Raw genomic sequence first — 19,112 nt, 5'->3', positions numbered from 1 at the left:
TCAATAAATCTCGAGTTAAACGTGTGTTGATTGATCCAGGTAGCTCAGCCAACATCATCAGATCAAGGGTCGTAGAGCAATTGGGGTTACAAGACCAAATAGTGCCGTCAGTCTGGGTGTTGAACGAATTTAATACAACATGCGAAACCACTAAAGAGGAGATAATCCTGTCAGTGAACACCACCGGGATGATCCAAGAGACAAAGTTCTACGTGATCGAAGGGGACATAAGGTACAACGCCCTATTCGGAAGGCCGTGGGTTCACAACATGAGGGCAGTACCTTCGACCTTGCACCAGACATTGAAGTTCCCTACACCGAGTGGAGTCAAGACGGTCTATGTAGAGTAGCCGGCCGCAAAGGAGATGTTCGTAGTCAACAAGGTAATTTCGGTACCCGCAGTTTTGACATCAAGAGACACAGAGCCGACTAGAAAATAAGAAATTAAATAGCAATCACCGATGCTGGTCTCAGCGAACCGGAGGAACGAGGAGTAAATGAGGAGGATAATTACGAAGTTCCGAGATCGTTCATAGCTCCTGATGATACCGACGCCACCAAATCGACGGTCGAAGAGTTGGATCAAGTCATATTGATCGATAACCTACTGGATCGAAAGGTATACCTGGGCACGGGGTTAACCCCCGAACTGAGGAAAAAACTCATTAATTTTCTTAAAGCTAACATTGACTGTTTCGCTTGGTCCTATCTTGACATGACATGGATCCCACCGAAGATAACCACTCATAAGCTGAGTTTGGACCCGAAGTACCATGCGGTTAAACAGAACCGCAGTACGAGGTCAAGCATGCGTTCATCAAGGACGAGGCATCCAAACTCTTTAAAATAGGGTCAATTCGGGAAGTTAAATACCCGGACTGGTAAGCTAACGTAGTGGTAGTACCTAAAAAAGAGAATAAACTAAGAATGTGTGTAGATTATAAAGATCTAAATAAGGCATGCCCCAAGAATTATTTCCTATTGCCTAACATCGATCGGATGATCGACACGACGATCGGGCATGAAATGCTCAACTTTCTTGATGCCTATTCCGGGTACAACCAAATTCGGATGGACCGAGACGATCAAGAAAAGACTTCTTTCATCACTAAATTTGGAACCTACTGTTATAATGTAATGTCGTTCGGATTAAAGAACACCGGTCCTACCTATCAACGCTTAGTAAATCGGATGTTCGAAGAAGAGATAGGAAAATCAATGGAAGTTTATATTGACGACATGTTAGTCAAGTCCCTGTGAGAAGAGGACCATTTGAAACATTTGCAGAAGACCTTCGACATATTGAATAAATACAATATGAAGCTGAACCCAGAGAAGTGCGTATTCGGGGTCAGATCGGGAAAGTTCCTCGGGTTCATGGTATCCAGTCGAGGGATCGAGATCAACCCCGAAAAAATCAAAGACATAGAGGACATTATCATGGTGGAAAACGTCAAGGCCGTTCAAAGGTTTACCGGGCGTATAGCCGCCCTGGGATGATTCATATCGAGGTCCTTGGACAAAAGCCATCGATTCTTCTCACTGTTAAAAAAGAAGAATAATTTTTCTTGGACCCCAGAATGCCAGCAAGCTTTGGAAGGGCTAAAAGCCTTGGGGCTGAGGTGATCTAAGCTAAGTGCGACTCCCTCCTCGTGGTAAATCAAGTTAACGGGATGTTCAAAGTAAAAGAAGAATGGATGCGAAGGTACTTAGACAAATTAGAGGTACGCTGCATCAATTTAGGGAATTGACCCCTGTAACACATACCCCGAGATCGGAACAACGTGGTCGATGCTTTGGCTAACTTTGGGGTCGTCAGTCGATGCCGATGAATTTAGTTCGGGAACAGTAGTGAAGCTCATGAAGTTAGTGATAGAATAAGGGCATGCCGAAGTAAACTCAACGAGTTTAAATTGGGATTGGTGGAACAAGTACATAGACTACTTGAAGACCGAAAAATTGTCCTCGGATCCCAAATAATCGAGAGCCTTGCATACCAAGGCTGTCAGATTTAGCTTGGTCGAAGGCGCATTGTTCAGGAGAACCTTCGACGGGCCACTAGCTAGATGCTTGGGACCGGGAGAGACTGAATACGCCTTGAGAGAAGTTCATGAAGGCATTTGCGGGAACCATTCGGGGGCAATATCTTTGGTTTAGAAACTAATCAGGGCCGACTATTACTGGACCAAAATGGAGACAAATGCGAAGGACTTTGTACGAAATGCGATGACTGCCAGAGACACGCTTCGATAATCCATCAACTGGGAGAAATGCTCCACTCGGTTTTGTCCCCGTGACCATTTATGAAGTGGGGAATGGACATCGTCGGTCCCCTATCATGGGCACCCGGTAAAGCTCAATTCATACTATTCGTGACCGATTATTTTTTCAAATGGGTCGAGGATCAAGCATTCGAAAACGTTTGGGAGAAAGAAGTCATTGACTTCATCTGGGACCACATAATATGTCGAGTTGGGATACCGGCCGAGATCGCAGCGATAATGGAAAAAAATTCATCGGCAGCAAGGTAAATAAAATTTTCAAAGATCACAAGATCAAGAAGATACTATCAACACCTTATCACCCTAGTGGAAACGGGCTGGTAGAATCAACAAATAAGACCATACTTCAAAACCTGAAAAAGAGGTTGATCGGTGCGAAAGTGAAGTGGGAGGAGATCCTGCCCGAAGTCCTATGGGTATACCGTACTACTTCGAAATCTAGCACCGGGGCCACCCCGTTTTCATTGATTTACGGAGCCGAAGCCTTAATACCAGTCGAGGTGGGAGAACCAAGCCTCGGGTTCCAATACGCGATAGAAGAGCCAAATGGTGAGGCCATGATCATGAGCCTTGAACTATTAGATGAAAGGTGGGAGGTCGATTTAGTCCGGTTGGCCACCCAGAAATAGCGAATAGAAAGGTATTACAACCGAAGAGCCAGCCTCCGACACTTTCAAGTCGAGGACTTGGTGTTGAGGAAAGTGACAGTACACACCAAGAACCTGAATGAAAGGAAGCTGAGACCGAATTGGGAAGAACCATATCAAGTTATCGGAGTAACCGGCAAAGGCTCGTACAAACTCAAAGCGGGAAACGACGTACAACTGCCGAACAAGAGTGCAACGCGTTAAAGCGGTACTATTGCTAAGGTATGAACTCAATTACTTTTTAATCATGTTATAAATCAGACTAACATATGCAGGTAAACGGCCAAGGACGGATATGGCTATTAGGTCTGAAAGCACGCGTTGCACTCTTTTTTCCTTGAAGCGATTTTGTCCCAAAGTGGTTTTTTCGGTAAGATTTTTAACGAGGCAATAGTAAAATATACTAACTTAGATGCGAAGACCGGTTTCAAATCGGAGTCAACGATCGTTCGCTTCAGGTCAACATTATCCGAGCCTTCACAAGTTCGATCTCGAATACTGGGGGCCATTACCCTCGGATTAAGGTTTTAGCAAGGGAAAAAGAAAACTGTGTGCGCTAAAAGCTAAGGCTTGGTGGTTAGGATTCATTGTAAGGGCCAAACGGTCGTATGAACCGTGCCCACATAGTCCACTCTTGCCATGGCACAAGTTTTTTTTTACGCTTTCGATTGTATACTTTGCATACTAAGAAATAAAAGAAACTCTACTTTGCTACTGCACGTTTTTGCTTCTTCGATCCCGGCCCACGGGCTACCCCTACTCGGGGACTGTCGCCCGAAGAAGATTCGGACGACCCGGGTTACCAAATCCCGAAAGCACCAAACCTATTAGGCGGTGCCCAAATATAAAAGGCTACGGCCACCCTAAAACCGGCTCGGAGACGTCTGAAATCCGTAACTAGAAAGTAAGGCCTTTACGAAAATTCAAAATCTACTAAAAGGTTACCCTCGACAGAAACATCGCCTAAAAACACTTTAGCATCTTAAAAACCTTCGGTCTTATCGAGGGTTCGAAGCCACAAGTAAACCAAAGTGGCATCAAAGCCTTTTATATTAGCCCATAAATGGTGATGGGTCATGTGGAACTTAGTTCAAAGGGGAGATTGTTAAGTGTGTGTGAACAAAGTCTCACATGGAAAGTAGAAAAGAAAAAGATTCTACTTATAAGGAGTTGAATACTCTTAATGGTGTGATGCCTTTTGGGAAAAATCGTGCGGGCTTGGCCCAAAGCGGACAATATCATACCATGTTAAGAGTATCTTTGGGTCATTTTAGCTTAACAAGTGGTATCAGAGCGAGGTTCAAGACATGTTCGTCTTGGGGAGCCGCAACCTATTTGATGGTAATCATGATTTTTGTCTGATAAATTTGACCGGAGTGCCACACACGTTGAGACAAACTTTACGGTGGAGATTTAGAGATGCGACATGTTGAAGGCTATGTGAAGAAGGTGGATCAAATTTATTTTGTTAGAAAATTCAGGCTAGGGGGGAGAATTGTTAGGTGTTGTCCTGATTTTCTTATCATATTTGATTTTCGTATCTCTTGAAGGAAAATGCAACATATTTACCATAATTGAGTTTTTCTTTTCTTAGAAGAAAATTATAATTCTTCCATATTTGGTTAGCCCTTTTTTTGGAGTAAAAGGTTTTAGACTTCTATAAATTGAGGATCTTTCCTTCTTATTTAGCAGCATCCACAATATAGCCATAAGGGGTTTGAGAATCGTGGTTAGGGGGAGAACTTTACGGGACAAATGTTAGTGTGTCATTTGTGTTTGTCTCTTAGTGAGGTTGTTCTCTCGATATTTTGTACTCTCTTTTATATAGTGGATTGCTCAGCTCCGCCGTGGACGTAGGTCAATTGACCGAACTACATATTTTTATCTCTTTTGGTATATTTTTCTTTTGTTGTCTGATTTATTATCGTTCAAAGTTTGCTTTAGGAGCTTTTTTATTCGATTGTAACACTATAATACCACTAACTGTACTATATTTCTACTCGCCTATACATACAAAAAAGGACGCCAAACTGAGAATTTCACGGGTTTTTCTTTTTACTATAAATGAGAGCTAAAATCCTGGCGTTTTTGGCTTTGTGTTGTTGTGATTGGTCATCAAATGCCGCCCCAATTCCTGAAAGATTCAGCCTACGACACACCTCACTCACTCCTCAGTGTGACTCCCGTTTGCACACGTTTGATTAGAATGTGCCACAAGATTCACTTTTCGGGTCTTAGCTCTACCTCCTACTTACCCCTGCTCAACGAATTACCCCAATAAAATTGTTTGCATCTATTCATATCATTCAGTTACGTATCAATTCCAAAGTAGTAATTGGGTCGGCTATATTATTCCTTATTTAATGAATTTCACATAGTCTGTGTCAAATTTTTATGTATTAAACCAAAATCTATCTGTTATAGCTTAAGCTGCCATTTTCATGGGGTTTGGTCAAATCTGGGTTTGGAACTTGAAACCCAATTCTAAATATGAGTGATGAATAGCTTGAAATATATACTAACTAACCAACAAGTTTAAGTCAAACTAATTTAAAATCTGATCTCTAATGCCTCCGAATTGCATGTTGTTTTAGGGTTTCCTCGAGTGGTTGAAAAGTTGTACTATCATAATGTAAAAGGTGACCCCTTTTCTATTTGTTAATTCATTTTATCACTGTGTCTAATAATTTTAAATTACACAGTCCATGATTATATTATACATATTTTATACTTCCCACTAAGATAACATAGATTTAATTAATTATAACCAGATTCTGTACCGATAATAGAAAAATAAGTGACTATATTCAAGGTCCTCTTATGGGAATCTGTTGATTATTGGAAATTGAGGATCCTTCTTGTTTACAGTAACCCCACAGGTTGATATATAGAGTTACAGTATATTTCTTTGTGATTAAAATACCATTTTTATCATTTTGCATGTTTCTGCTTTATTGAAAAAGCTTTGAGGATATAAATGAGCCACGTACATGGAAAACGAATAGAAGCAGGAATAATACCCACCTAGGGTTTTTCTTAAAGATACAACTTTTAAGAGTAATCCAAAACAAAATTGATTCTTACTCATGTTAACTTCAGGTGTGGCAACAACTGTAACTTTTTTTTTTTGCGTGTGTGGAGGATGGTCTTTTTTCTTTTTAAAATTCTATAACAATACTTGTTTTAGCTTTTCACTTTGTGTTGTAGAAAAGAAAAATACTTTTTGGGCTATTTTTTGAGGCTGTGGTGTTTCCTCAGAATAAAGCACATTTTTTGATGTGTGGTTCTTGTTCTTTTTGTTTGCTCTGGTTGAAATAGAAGCTCAGTTTCTCTTCTTGGTAATATCTCTCTCCCTAATGAATGAAAACGTGTAGACTGTAGCCATAGCATGCCTTGTACATTTTTGATGAGCCATTGTTTTCTGTCTGCTGATTTTGTTTTGGAGTGAGTTTTGTCTCTTTTAAGGAAAGACCTTAGATTGCTTTTTTGCTTGTTTATATTGTTTCTTTGTTAAGTAGGTTGTTACGTTGAATTGAATGAACTGATTCTTGAGTGACTTCTGAGATGATGATTTGGCTTGCCTTTTACTGAAATGTGTTTTTGATTGGATATGGCTATTGTGGAAGTGAAAGGATGTGGTTAGGATTCTAAGAATTAACCAACTGGTAGATGTTGTGGCTCTGGGGCTACATACAATTATATGTAGATAACAATGGAGGGGTCATCTGAATCTGGTTGGGAGGGATCAGATAGTTCCAGGGGTTTGAATTCTTCAGCTCTTGTAGACAGGAATCCTAGATTTCAAATAAGCAGCATTAGGTCCTCTGGTGATGTGTCGCATGATACTGGGTTTGTTCCGGGTAGAAAGGGGAGGGGGAGAATTGAGTCCCCTCACGTAAATTGTCTTAAAGCCCAAGGTGGGGTTACAGAGGATCGACTCGCTGTGGACCGAGGTGATCGGAGAATAGACTGTAGTGATGTTAGTTTGAGGCAGTGGCTGGACGACCCGGAGAGAGCTGTTGACGCTCTTGAATGTTTGCACATATTCTCCCAAATTGTGGAGATTGTAAACCTGGCACATTCGCAAGGAATAGTTGTTCATAATGCAAGACCGTCATGTTTTGTCATGTCATCTTTCAAACGTATTGCTTTTATTGAATCAGCATCCTGCTCGGATTCAGGGTCTGATTCATCAGAAGATGGTTTAAACAGCCAAACTATCGAGTTAAAGGATTCATCCTCAGTTTTGCCTCATGAGTCGGACGAGCTGGGGAGACAAAGTTCCCAGCTTGAGAAGATTTGCACAAAAGCTTCTGTAAAAGTATCTGAAAGCCATTGCTTGCAGTCAAGTTCAGGCCATGTGGTGCAGACTAAAAAGAAGGGACAAGAAGAAGAAAAGAAGCATACCTTCCCAATGAAACAGATATTGCTCATGGAAACCAATTGGTACAGTAGTCCAGAAGAGATTGCTGGTGCTCCAAGCTGTTGTGCTTCAGACATTTATCGTCTTGGAGTCCTCCTATTTGAGGTTAGTACCAGTTAGTTAGCATGTCGCAGTAAATGGGTCTACTGAGTTATATTTCTCATGACTGCAAAGATGAACTTTTGTGTTTTAATGATTATTATAATTGTGAGCAGCTATTCTGCACCTTCAGTTCACCAGAAGAGAAAAGCGCAACTATGCATAGTCTAAGACACCGTGTCCTCCCTCCTCAGTTGCTGTTAAAATGGCCTAAAGAAGCTTCGTTTTGCTTATGGTTACTGCACCCCGAGCCAAGCAGTAGGCCTAAAATGGGGTGAGCATTCTTTTTACATGTGAACCTGATCTTTTTTTTTCTCCCTTATTTTTCCTCTATGGCAATTCATTCTTAATTTGTTTTATCTGTGATCGATTTGTTGCCATAGTCTTCTTATACCTCCTTTGATCTGCAGCTCATACTCCTGTAATCCTTGATCTTCCATGCTGTTGTTGTTGTCATATAATGTACGGTACACTGTCATAAGGTTTATAGTAAGCACATTTTCTCTTTTCTGGTAGAAAACTCTTATATGGAGAAGTCATGGGATGTTTAGTTTTTGTGCATGGATGAATAAATCTTACCTCAGGAAACAAGGAAATGCAGGCAAATCATGCTTGCCTTTCTTGCAACAGCACTAACTCGTTCCTTTTTTCTTTCCTCTCTTTGGTTGATGAGATGACCCAGGGTTAATTTCTTGGGCGTGCAACTCCCTTTACATCATTAGGAATAGGGCAGGGTCTGGTTGCCTCTACAGGCAAAACTGTTAGTTAACTGATCAACAGCGTTGCTGCTCTCTCTACACAAATACTGTTCCATGTCTCGTCAGTGGCATCTTCAAATTTCTTACCAGCTTGTTGCTATGGCAATTTGGCTATACTTTCGCTGTTTACCTGCACAGTTTGGTTGAACCTTAATTTTTTACTGCATAATATTTCCTGCAGTGTTCAAAGTAAAAGGAAGAGAATGGAAAAAGAGCACTAAAGACTTAGTGAGAGAGAAATAAAGTGAAATGAGCAAAGTTTTCTATTACTTTGCATTAAACGTTAGCCCGTTACCTATTGATCAGATGCATTTAAGCCGTCAATAATGGTTTCCTTGAAGAATCAATCTACTATCTCTTCCATTTTAATTTTTATTTTTAACAGCAATGTCCCTGTCTCTGTCCTTTTATTATTCTGATTCTGTTTTTTAAATTGGGACAGTGAGTTGCTAGAAAGCGAGTTTCTTAATGCTCCAAGAGATGAGTTTGAAGAACGTGAAGCAGCAATAGAGCTTAGAGAAAAAATAGAGGAGCAAGAGTTATTGCTGGAATTCCTTTTGCTGTGTCAACAGAGAAAGCAGGAGGCTAAGCACAACTTGCATGAGATTGTATCTTTTTTGTCATCTGACATAGAAGAGGTCTCAAAGATGCAGAAGACCCTTAGAGTCAAAGGGGGTTCAAATCAGGAACCAGTAAAGGATTTGGATTCGGGGAAGATAAATATTACTGAGAATGATGATGCTGGGAGCTCTGGATCTAGAAAGAGATATAGGCCAGGCCTTTCTATCCGCACGACTGAGGAATCGGATGATAATCTAGATGAACGTCAGAAGTCTGAGAAGCATGTTGAAAACAAAGGGAGCACTCTGGCAAAAAATTCCCGGTTGATGAATAACTTCAGAAAATTGGAGGCAGCTTATTTCATGACAAGACATAGGGTTATCAAACCAACTGGCAAACCATCGAGTAGACATTCTCAGGTAAGTGCAGATTGCAGAACTTCAGTAGTAGCAACTGAAAGAATTTCAGTGAGTAATTTGTCATCAAAAGAGGGGTGCAACGAGGATAGACAGAGTGGATCGATCAGCTCATTCCTGGAGGGCCTGTGCAAGTATCTATCTTATAGCAAGTTGGAAGTGAAGGCCGACTTGAAGCAAGGGGATCTTCTAAATTCTTCCAATCTTGTATGTGCTCTCAGCTTTGATCGTGATGGTGAATTTTTTGCAACTGCTGGTGTAAATAAGAAGATCAAAGTTTTTGAATATAATTCAATTGTAAATGAGGACCGAGATATCCGCTATCCAGTTGTTGAAATGGCTAGTAGATCTAAGCTAAGCAGCATATGTTGGAATGGCTATATTAAAAGCCAGATCGCTTCAAGTAACTTTGAAGGTGTGGTGCAGGTGAGCTAAATTCATGATCATGGTGGCTTTTCTTTTTAATATTAATTGTGGATGATGTTTGTTAAGTTATTTTCCAGGTATGGGATGTCACAAGAAATCAGCTTTTCATGGAAATGAGAGAACATGAAAGGCGCGTCTGGTCTGTTGACTTTTCCGTAGCAGATCCAACCATGTTGGCCAGCGGGAGTGATGATGGTTCTGTCAAGCTCTGGAATATCAATCAGGCAATTCTAATTTTTGCACTTGGTGGATGTCAGCTTTGAAACTAAACGTACTACAGTCATCTAGTTATGTTGCTGTGTGGATAAAACCTGTGTGTGTAATAAGTTGTTTTTCTTACCTCGGTTGGTACTGCAGGGAGTAAGTATTGGAACCATCAAAACAAAAGCCAATGTCTGCTGCGTCCAGTTCCCCTTTGATTCTGGTCGCTCCCTTGCTTTTGGTTCAGCAGATCACAAGATATATTATTATGATCTACGTAACTCAAAAATGCCTCTATGCACATTAATCGGGCACAACAAGACTGTGAGCTATGTCAAGTTCATAGATTCCACTACGCTTGTGTCTGCATCTACAGATAACACATTAAAACTGTGGGATTTGTCAATTTGCTCATCTCGAATTCTTGATTCGCCTCTTCAGTCATTTACTGGACACATGAATGTAAAGGTATTTTTCTTTCTTCTTGTCTGCTTCACCTGAAGCCGACTCTGGTTTCATGTCTTCACTGTACTCTTTTGCTGCCTGTAACACTTGTTTCTGCAGTCAGAAAGATAGGATGTTGTACGCATACGGCTTGTAAATGCTTAAAGAATCCATAGCTTTTTAGCATGGGAGAAGACACATTTCACGCATGCACATGATGGATTTTTCTGCTTTTTGGGGACCATGGTTTATTCTGCTTTTCACACTTATGTGATTGATTGAATGTAATTGGTGTTCAGTTCCCATTTAGAAGTTTGTTAGGGTCCATCCACTCAAATGTGACAAGATAATTTAAAAAAAAAAAGACAAAAAAAATTCTTTTACATGTATAATTCTTAGGCGCTTTATGTTTACAATGGCAACTTCAGCTTGCTTGCTACAGTGTGGGCCTGCATTCTTATATCCTGGTATATTATGTGGTATAGGACCAAAAGATTGAGTTATGATTCTTGGTGCAGAACAAGTTAATATTTGCGTTAGAACTTCTGCTGCAGTGAACTTGACTCTAGTGTCAACACTGGATTTTGTGTTAGAACACCCCCCCCCCCCCCCCCCTTGAGAAATCATTTTAAATTTTCTTTGCTGTTGTGACTAATCAAGGAGATCCTTGAAATAAGTTCTTAGAAATGAGATTGAACTTCAGTTGTGGTTGAATGTGCTTTATCGTGAAAGAGATGGAACTTAAATTGTGGTTGAATGTCTTTTCCTGCTGATACAAGTATTCTTGCTTTTCAGAACTTTGTTGGCTTATCTATATCTGACGGTTACATTGCTACTGGTTCGGAGACAAATGAGGTATCGTTTATTATCATATATAGCTCTATTATTACTTGCTTACTGATGCTGTTCGTAAATATTATTATCATATATATTTACTATCATATATAGCTCTATTTAAGAAAAGTGAGGTAGCATTTATTATCAATGTTCTAAGTCAAGCTAATTGTCAAAAAATGTCTCTAGATTTCTAGTTGTTTCTGAACATTTCGGTTGATGCTGTTTGTAAATAAGCAAATGAATGACTCACAAGTTCTTATTGTATTTGAGTATAAAAGTTTTTTCATTAGATTTGTGACAAACCAACCACTGTCCTTCTCTGCTCGAGAAGAAAACATATACTTGGTTTTTAATTGCCATTGTCACAAAACAATACATTATTGCTATGACATTGCAGATTCATTAGAAACAATCCACTTCATGTTTTCTTTAATATTTTAATTGTTCAATGAAAGGGTTTTTTAGTGGATCAATATTATCAATATGACCTTGGATCTTAGTAGTGGTTGACAAACATATATGAGTAAGAATCACCAAATTATCATTCAAATGTTTTAAATTAAACTGACTGTGCTCCTGTAGAAATTTCAAGACCAAGTAGGGAGACTTGTGAATTGTGATGCAGCACTTTTTTAATTCGGCCTAGGGTACATCCAATGCTCTTCATCATATTCACGTCTCATGCTCTTGAGTTAGCATGAGCTTTGTACATTTAGTTGGTTTAAAGGTGTGCATCTAGAGAGAGAATTTTAGTAAGAGATAGAAAATAAAATATTAGTTGGGCCAAAGAATTAATAAAAAGCATGGGCTAGTGAAAGCATTCACTTAAGCTACATACAAAATGAAATGTGATGCTCTCAGCACAGAGTTGTGTTTCACGTACTACAAACTGTGACTTGCACAACATACTACATATGTCTTTGTGCAACAAATGCATATGAATTGATTCGTGTTGTGTATGTAAGGCACCTTGGCTAGGGTGGTTTTTTTCGCTTCTAATCTTGATCAATTGGTAGCTAGCCCTCAACCAAAACATGCCAATGTGCAACCTTGAGTTGGCTGTTGTATTTTCCCCAAAGTATGCCAATCATCAATACTAATTAGAATTCATATTCATAATATTACTTCAAAAATGTATGTAATATCAAAATTTTCACTAATATTTGCAGTATAAATTTACTCTCATTTCTTATTAAAAAAATAAAATAATAATAATAATGATAATAATAATTTTACTCTCGTCCAAACGCTCTTCTACTTCATTCCTTCAATGTCGTCCACGTAAGTGCTAAAGGGACCATCTCCCATGCTTTTCTCCTTTTCCTCTTCTTTCTAAATTTCCATCCAAATAACAGTTCTCTAACAGCTTGTGACATTAGTGATTCAACTCCAAACATATTCTAAACTGTACTCCAGAAGCTTATACTCCTCAACCAAGCATGCAATGAGACCGTGTGGTACAGTGGCGGAGCCACCTTATAGGAAGGGGTGTCAAATGACGCCCCTTCACGGGAAAAATACGTTGTGTAGCTAGGTAAAAAAATAAATTATATGTATATATATTATGTATTGACTCCCCTTAATTTCCTGATACGTTTATTTTTATATATTTTTATACCCCTTAACAAAAATTCTGACTTTGCCACTGGTGTGGTAGTTAACTATTTACATTCTTCCTCGTAATCTTTCACATGAAACAATTGCTATTATATTCTTCTTTTTTTTTTTTTTCCTGAAGTTCTAATTGGGTTAAATGGGGTATGATGTTGCTTTCTGAATATGAAACTACACCGTCTTTGACACTTTAGGAATCAAATCATGGCCAAAAGAAAATTTTCCTTCTCTAGTAATAAATTATAGAAAGACTTTGTGGGCGTTTGGACATAAGAATTGTAAAATTCCAAAAAAAAAGTAATTTTTTTTTCAAGTGAAAATGGTATTTGAAAATTAGAGTTGTGTTTGGACATGAATATAATTTTGGGTTGTTTTTGACGTTTTGTAAATGATCTGAGTGAAAATTTTGAAAAATAACTTTTCGGAGTTTTTCAAATTTTCGAAAAATTCCAAAATTCATCTTCAAGTGAAAATTGGAAATTTTATGGCCAAACACTGATTTCGAAAAGGAGTGAAAAAATTCTTATGTCCAAACGACTCTTAAATTGTGAATAAATTGTGTCCTTTCCATATCCAACCGTCTCTTTTGCTTGTACAGTAGTTCCAACACACTATTGAGCCCTTCCACTTTCTAATCCGACAACTTTCTCCTAAAGCTTAGATCCCATATTCTTGCTCCTCTCTATTCGTTGGAGGCAGGGGTGACTGTTGTTGTTTGCTTTCTAGAGACATTGAGAATGGATAGAAAAGTTTCAATAGATCAGCATTGTTGCACCATTTCTGCTTCAAAATATTTATTCTAGTACAGATCATGCTCTAAATTTATATGTCTATCGAAATCTTTCCATCCTTATGCTCTTTCTTAATGCCACTCACTATAGTTGCTTTATCTGATTTCTTCCCATTCTACCCTTTGACCTCCATATCGCAAGCACCTCTCTTGCTCCTCCACTCCCCCCCCCCCCCCCTACACATACAAAAAAAAACCAAACCCCAGTTGGGAAAAAATGATAATACCGACGAAGAATAATATCCACGGTAAATAATAATAACACAAGAGAGTAACAACGACACCAACCCTTTTAATGTGGGTAAAATACAATACTCGAGCGGAGCAATATAACCAATATAATATTACAACTTAGTAGTGTCAAGAGACTACTACAATTTTGAAAAAAATAACACTCTTTATTAAAAAAATACTTCACTACAATATTACTCACACTCACTATTTATCGCACAGACTACAATCGGTGGATTACTCTCTCTAACTTCTATTGCTTCTCTCTTATTTTGATGTGTTTTAAACTAAAACGAAACACTTCCTTTTATAGGCAAAGTTGCCTCCAAACCAACCAATTAGATTTGCTTGTTCAACAATTTGCAGCCGCCCAACTTGGCAAATTGTTTTGCCGCCCACTTTATTTCTACAACTTTTTTCAATCCTTTTCTTTATTTCCTTTATGGATCCCACAAATCTCCCCCTTGGCCAGGATGGTTTTTTTCGCTTCTAATCTTGATCAATTGGTAGCTAGCCCTCAACCAAAATATGCCAATGTGCAACCTTGAGTTGGCTGTTGTATTTCCCCAAAGTATGTCAATCATCAATACTTATTAGAATTCATATTCATAATATTACTTCAAATATGTATGTGATATCAAAAATTTCACTAATATTTGCAAAATAATTTTACTCTCATTTCTTATTTTAAAAAATAAAATTACAATAATAATGATAATACTATTTTTAATACTTGTCCAAACGCTCTTATACTTCATTCCTTCAATATCGTCCACGTAAGTGCTAAAGGGACCATCTCCCATGCTTTTCTCCTTTTCCTCTTCTTTCTGAATTTCCACCCAAATAACAGTTCTCTAACATTTTGTGGCATTAGTGATTCAACTCCAAACATATTCTAAATTGTACTCCAAAAGCTTATACTCCTCAACCAAGCATGCAATCAGACCGTGTGGTAGTTAACTATTTACATCCTCCCTCGTAATTTTTCACATGAAACACTTGCTATTATATTATTCTTCTATTTCTGAAGTTCTAATTGGGTTAAATGGGGTCTGATGTTGCTTTCTGAATATGAAACTACACCGTCTTTGACACTTTAGGAATCAAATCATTGCCGAAGGAAAATTTTCCTTTTCTAGTAATAAATTATAGAAAGACTGAGTGGGCGTTTGGACATAAGAATTGTTTAATTAAAAAAAAAGTGATTTTTTTTTTCAAGTGAAAATAGTATTTGAAAATTAGAGTTGTGTTTGGACATTAGTATAATTTTGGGTTGTTTTTGACGTTTTGTAAGTGATCTGAGTGAAGATTTTGAAAAATAACTTTTTGGAGTTTTTCAAATTTTCGAAAAATTCCAAAATTCATCTTCAAGTAAAAATTGAAAATTTTATGGCCAAACACTGATTTCGAAAAAAGCGAAAAATTCTTATGTCCAAACGGACTCTTAAACTATGAATAAATTGTGTCTTTTCTATATCCAACAGTCTCTTTTGCTTGTACAGTAGTTCCAACAGACTATTGAGCCCTTCCACCTTCTAATCCGGCAACTTTCTCCTAAAGCTTAGATCCCATAATCTTGCTCCTCTCTGTTCGTTGGAGGCAGGGGTGACTGTTGTTGTTTGCTTTCTAAAAACATTGAGAATTAATAGAAAAGTTTCAATAGATCAGCATTGTTGCTCCATTTCTGCTTCAAAATATTTATTCTAGTACAGATCATGCTCTAAATTTCATGTGTCTATCGAAATCTTTCCATCCTTATGCTCTTTCTTAATGCCACTCACTATAGTTGCTTTATCTGATTTCTTCCCATTCTACCCTTTGACCTTCATATCGCAAGCACCTCTCTTGCTCCTCCACTCCCCCTCCCCCCCCCCCTCCCCCACACACACACACATAAAAAAATCCTCAAACCCCAGTTGAGACAAAATAATAATCCCGACGAAGAATAATATCCACGACAAATAATAATAAAACAAGAGAGTAATAACGACACCAACCCTTTTAATGGGGGTAAAATACAATACCCTAGCGGAACAATATAACTACTCCATCCGTTCTAGTTTATGTGAACCTATTTCCTTTTTGGTCCGTTTCAAAAAGAATGACCTATTTCTAAATTTGGAAACAATTTAGCTTAAACTTACAATTCTACCCTTAGTGAGAAGCTTTTATAACCACACTAATACTCTGATCCCCTTTTTGATTTGTTTGGGACCACAAATTTCAAAAGTCTTCATTTTTTCTTAAACTCCGTGGCCAGTCAAACAGGTTCACATAAATTGGAACGGAGGAAGTACTATATTATTTCAATTTAGTAGTGTCAAGAGACTACTACAATTTTGAAAGAAATAACACTCTTTATTAAAAACACCTCACTACATTATTACGCACACCCACTATTATCTTAGAGACTACAATCTGTGAATTACTCTCTAACTTCTATTGCTTCTCTCTTATTTTGATGTGTTCTAAACTGAAACGAAATACTTCCTTTTATAGGCAAAGTTGCCTCCAAACCAACCAATAAGATTTGCTCATTCAACAATTTGCAACTTCGCAAATTGTTTAGCCCCCCACTTTCTTTCTGCAACTTTTTTCAATCCTTTTCTTTATTTCCTTTTCAATGCAATTGATTGTAAAGTAGCTAGTCTTGATAATTTAGGCGTTTTTTTTTTCAATAGGAGAACATGACTCAATAGATACCAAAAGAAAACAACTTCCCAAAAATTGCTTCTACAAGATCTTAGATTATCCTCCTTTCTTCCTTCATATGTATTAGAACACTGCTTATTAGCTGGTAGTTACAGTACTGCCCACTTTCTACTGGTCATATATGGTAAACATCCATAATAAGAAAACCTGGGGACAAATGGAACAAAGGAATATTAGATCAAGGACAAGTACTGTAGTGCCTATAGTATATGATGGTTATGAGAATACTTGAAAGGGATGAAATACGCCTTGTTAAAGAAAAAAGGGGGTGAAGGACCATTAAAATTGCATGGACTCTCCAGTGTATATCTTTTAAATGGCTATATATTGAGTCTTATTGCATAGCTTGTGTATTGATACTTGTCTGTATTGTTCCACAAATAGCTAATTGCTACATGTTAATGTTATGTGTGTGATCTGCGTTGTGTTGCAGGTCTTTGTCTACCACAAAGCTTTTCCTATGCCTGCATTATCATTTAAATTTAATAGCACGGATCCGCTTTCTGGTGATGAAGTGGATGACCAAGCACAGTTTATTTCATCTGTTTGTTGGCGTGGTCAGTCCTCTACCTTAGTTGCTGCAAATTCTATGGGAAATATTAAGCTCTTGGAGATGGTTTAACGTGGTTCACGGTCTTCAAAAGTTTTGGGTTGGTTCCAGGATAGAAAGGGATGAAAGATTTTTGCCTGCATTGATAAATGAATGGCTTGCACTGAAGAGAGTAGGATACCATGGCAGTTGGTAAATGAGGATATTTGCCATCATCAAGAAACCAAGATTTTTGCTAGTAGTTCATATAGTTCAAGTAGCTCACTGCAAATATGAGAACATATATTGGTCTTATGGTGAAATGCTGTACATAAAAGGGAAAGAATGCTAAATGTGAATTTCTCTTTGTATATTCTATAACTTCCAGAGTCGGAATGAAGTTTCAGAAGAACTATATGATCTCCAGAAAACTTTCTATATCTTGGCAATGAAAGCAATGAGGCAGAAGAACCAAGTTGTATGTATTGCAACTTTCTGAATGTTACTCTATTTACATAGCAAAGAAACACAAATTCTTGCTTTAATTCTCTCTTTTCATTTATAAAGAATAAGATGAAATTAGGTAGGAGGAAAGAGGGAAATAGGAATATTCATTTCTGGACACTCTTGTTTTGATGTGTTACGTGTATGCTGTTCATGACCAAGAGCATGCAAAAATATGATTGTTAAGTTGGTGCATTTCTGCTCTGAATCTGTTAGCGTTGCGTATAGTTTTTTTTTTTTTTTTTTTTTTTTTTTTTTGAAAGATATAATGGAAGAGAAAAGTATGGACCCGGAAGCTCAAAAAGATGCATTAGGAGAATTACTGATACCTTTTATGTGTATAACAATGCTTTAATATATGAATCGGCAAATTTGCCTAGTGTGCATTAACTTTATTTTATTGATCATTATTCTAATCTTATGATCCTCCATTCTGTTTTGCAAATAATCTTTGATTCGATCCACAAGAAGACATGTTACAAATCGAAACCTCAAAAGAGACTGTATAATTCTATATTAAATATGTGTTATGGTAACAAGAATGTTATAATACCATCCAGGGTTGTGGTTGGATGAATATATGATCCGTTCACCCCTAACCAAAGATCTCGAGTTCGAATTCTGGGTATGAAATAAAATTTCGATGTGAAACGCTTCCCCTTTAATTGACCTTACACTGCGAGAATCTGGATCAGTCGGGACTCCAATACAGGCACCAAACACCGGATAGGAAACTAAAAAAGAAAAAACAAGAATGTTATAATCACCTAATAAGGTGACTTCTGTTTTTTTTTTCTTTTTTCTTTATCTCCTCCAAATAAATTGTAGTACTTGGCTAGACCTGAAGATTTGGGAGGGTTTTTAGATTTTATCTAAAGAAATGACGGAGCTGGTGAATTCACCTGATAAGGCAACCCTTTTAACAATTGTTTCCCAAATGAAGTGTAGTAGTTTCTTTTTTCTACTTCCTTTTTCTTTGACTTTTTCCCTTTCAAGGGGTAGCTCAGGTAACAGTGAAGAGAAAGGAACAATCAATGAAAGATCATACCTTACAGCTTTAAGATGTAAGGTATAAGTTAACAAATATTGCACACTCTATGAGGTAGAACTTATACCAATTAACCCTCTATTCTCCTTAAAACATGCTTGGGAAGATCTTTTCAGCTTTATCTTTATAATATATGAAGAATATGTTGAGTTGTATTGTTATTCCACATGTACTGTGTAAGAGCTTTCAAATAGGTTTCTAAAGTTCTGGGGCTATCCAACCGTTGTCTTAAATATTTGAGTTAAGTGCCCAATTTTAATATGGTATCAGAGTCAATCTTCGGTAAGTTCATTCCCACGCCCAAATCGAGTTACACTTTCACAGAATAAACTGCAAAATTAGTAAATAAAGGTGTGCTTCTACTGTTGTTTTGAGTTCCTTGGCTTAAGCTCTAATAGTAACCACAAGAAGAAAGCGGGGAGCATGGACCCTAGTCTCGTTTCTGTCGAGCATGATCTATATGGCATGGATGTGTTTGATTGGACGAAGACACATATATAGAAAGTGTGCAGTGAAGAACAGTGAGTCATGAGTTTGTTTGCCAGGAAATGAAATGTGCAGAGATAATTTAAACAAACAAAGCCACAGAA

General features: G+C 37.9%; 1 protein-coding gene across 3 annotated transcripts; it reads left to right on the top strand.

Moving 5' to 3' along the window:
- Window positions 1-5,024: 5,024 nt before the first annotated feature.
- LOC104099411 (protein SPA1-RELATED 4-like) lies at window positions 5,025-17,515 on the top strand. Of its 3 annotated transcripts, none has more exons than XM_009606394.4 (8): window positions 5,025-5,568; window positions 6,448-7,457; window positions 7,568-7,725; window positions 8,652-9,612; window positions 9,690-9,836; window positions 9,970-10,281; window positions 11,053-11,112; window positions 16,875-17,515. In XM_009606394.4, the coding sequence occupies exons 2-8, from the start codon at window positions 6,642-6,644 to the stop codon at window positions 17,061-17,063; spliced, it is 2,643 nt and encodes an 880-aa protein (XP_009604689.1). In that variant the 5' UTR covers window positions 5,025-5,568; window positions 6,448-6,641; the 3' UTR covers window positions 17,064-17,515. The 3 variants fall into 3 exon arrangements, with proteins under 3 accessions (XP_009604689.1, XP_070037569.1, XP_009604691.1); XM_070181468.1 differs by lacking the exon at window positions 5,025-5,568 and adding an exon at window positions 5,817-6,028; XM_009606396.4 differs by lacking the exons at window positions 5,025-5,568; window positions 11,053-11,112; window positions 16,875-17,515 and having other exon boundaries at window positions 6,035-7,457; window positions 9,690-9,883; window positions 9,970-10,110.
- The last annotated feature ends 1,597 nt before the right edge of the window (window positions 17,516-19,112 follow it).

The sequence above is a fragment of the Nicotiana tomentosiformis genome, chromosome 7 (assembly GCF_000390325.3).
Source record: "Nicotiana tomentosiformis chromosome 7, ASM39032v3, whole genome shotgun sequence".
Lineage (NCBI taxonomy): Eukaryota > Viridiplantae > Streptophyta > Magnoliopsida > Solanales > Solanaceae > Nicotiana > Nicotiana tomentosiformis.
This window is presented reverse-complemented; position numbering and strand designations above follow the sequence as displayed.

Bases quoted from the DNA above. Each gene is read 5' to 3' on its own strand.
- LOC104099411 (XM_009606394.4), top strand. From the start codon at position 6,642: ATGGAGGGGTCATCTGAATCTGGTTGGGAGGGATCAGATAGTTCCAGG. The intron at 7,726-8,651 runs GTGAGCATTCTT...AAATTGGGACAG, and splicing joins AGCAGTAGGCCTAAAATGGG to TGAGTTGCTAGAAAGCGAGT. The intron at 9,613-9,689 runs GTGAGCTAAATT...GTTATTTTCCAG, and splicing joins ACTTTGAAGGTGTGGTGCAG to GTATGGGATGTCACAAGAAA.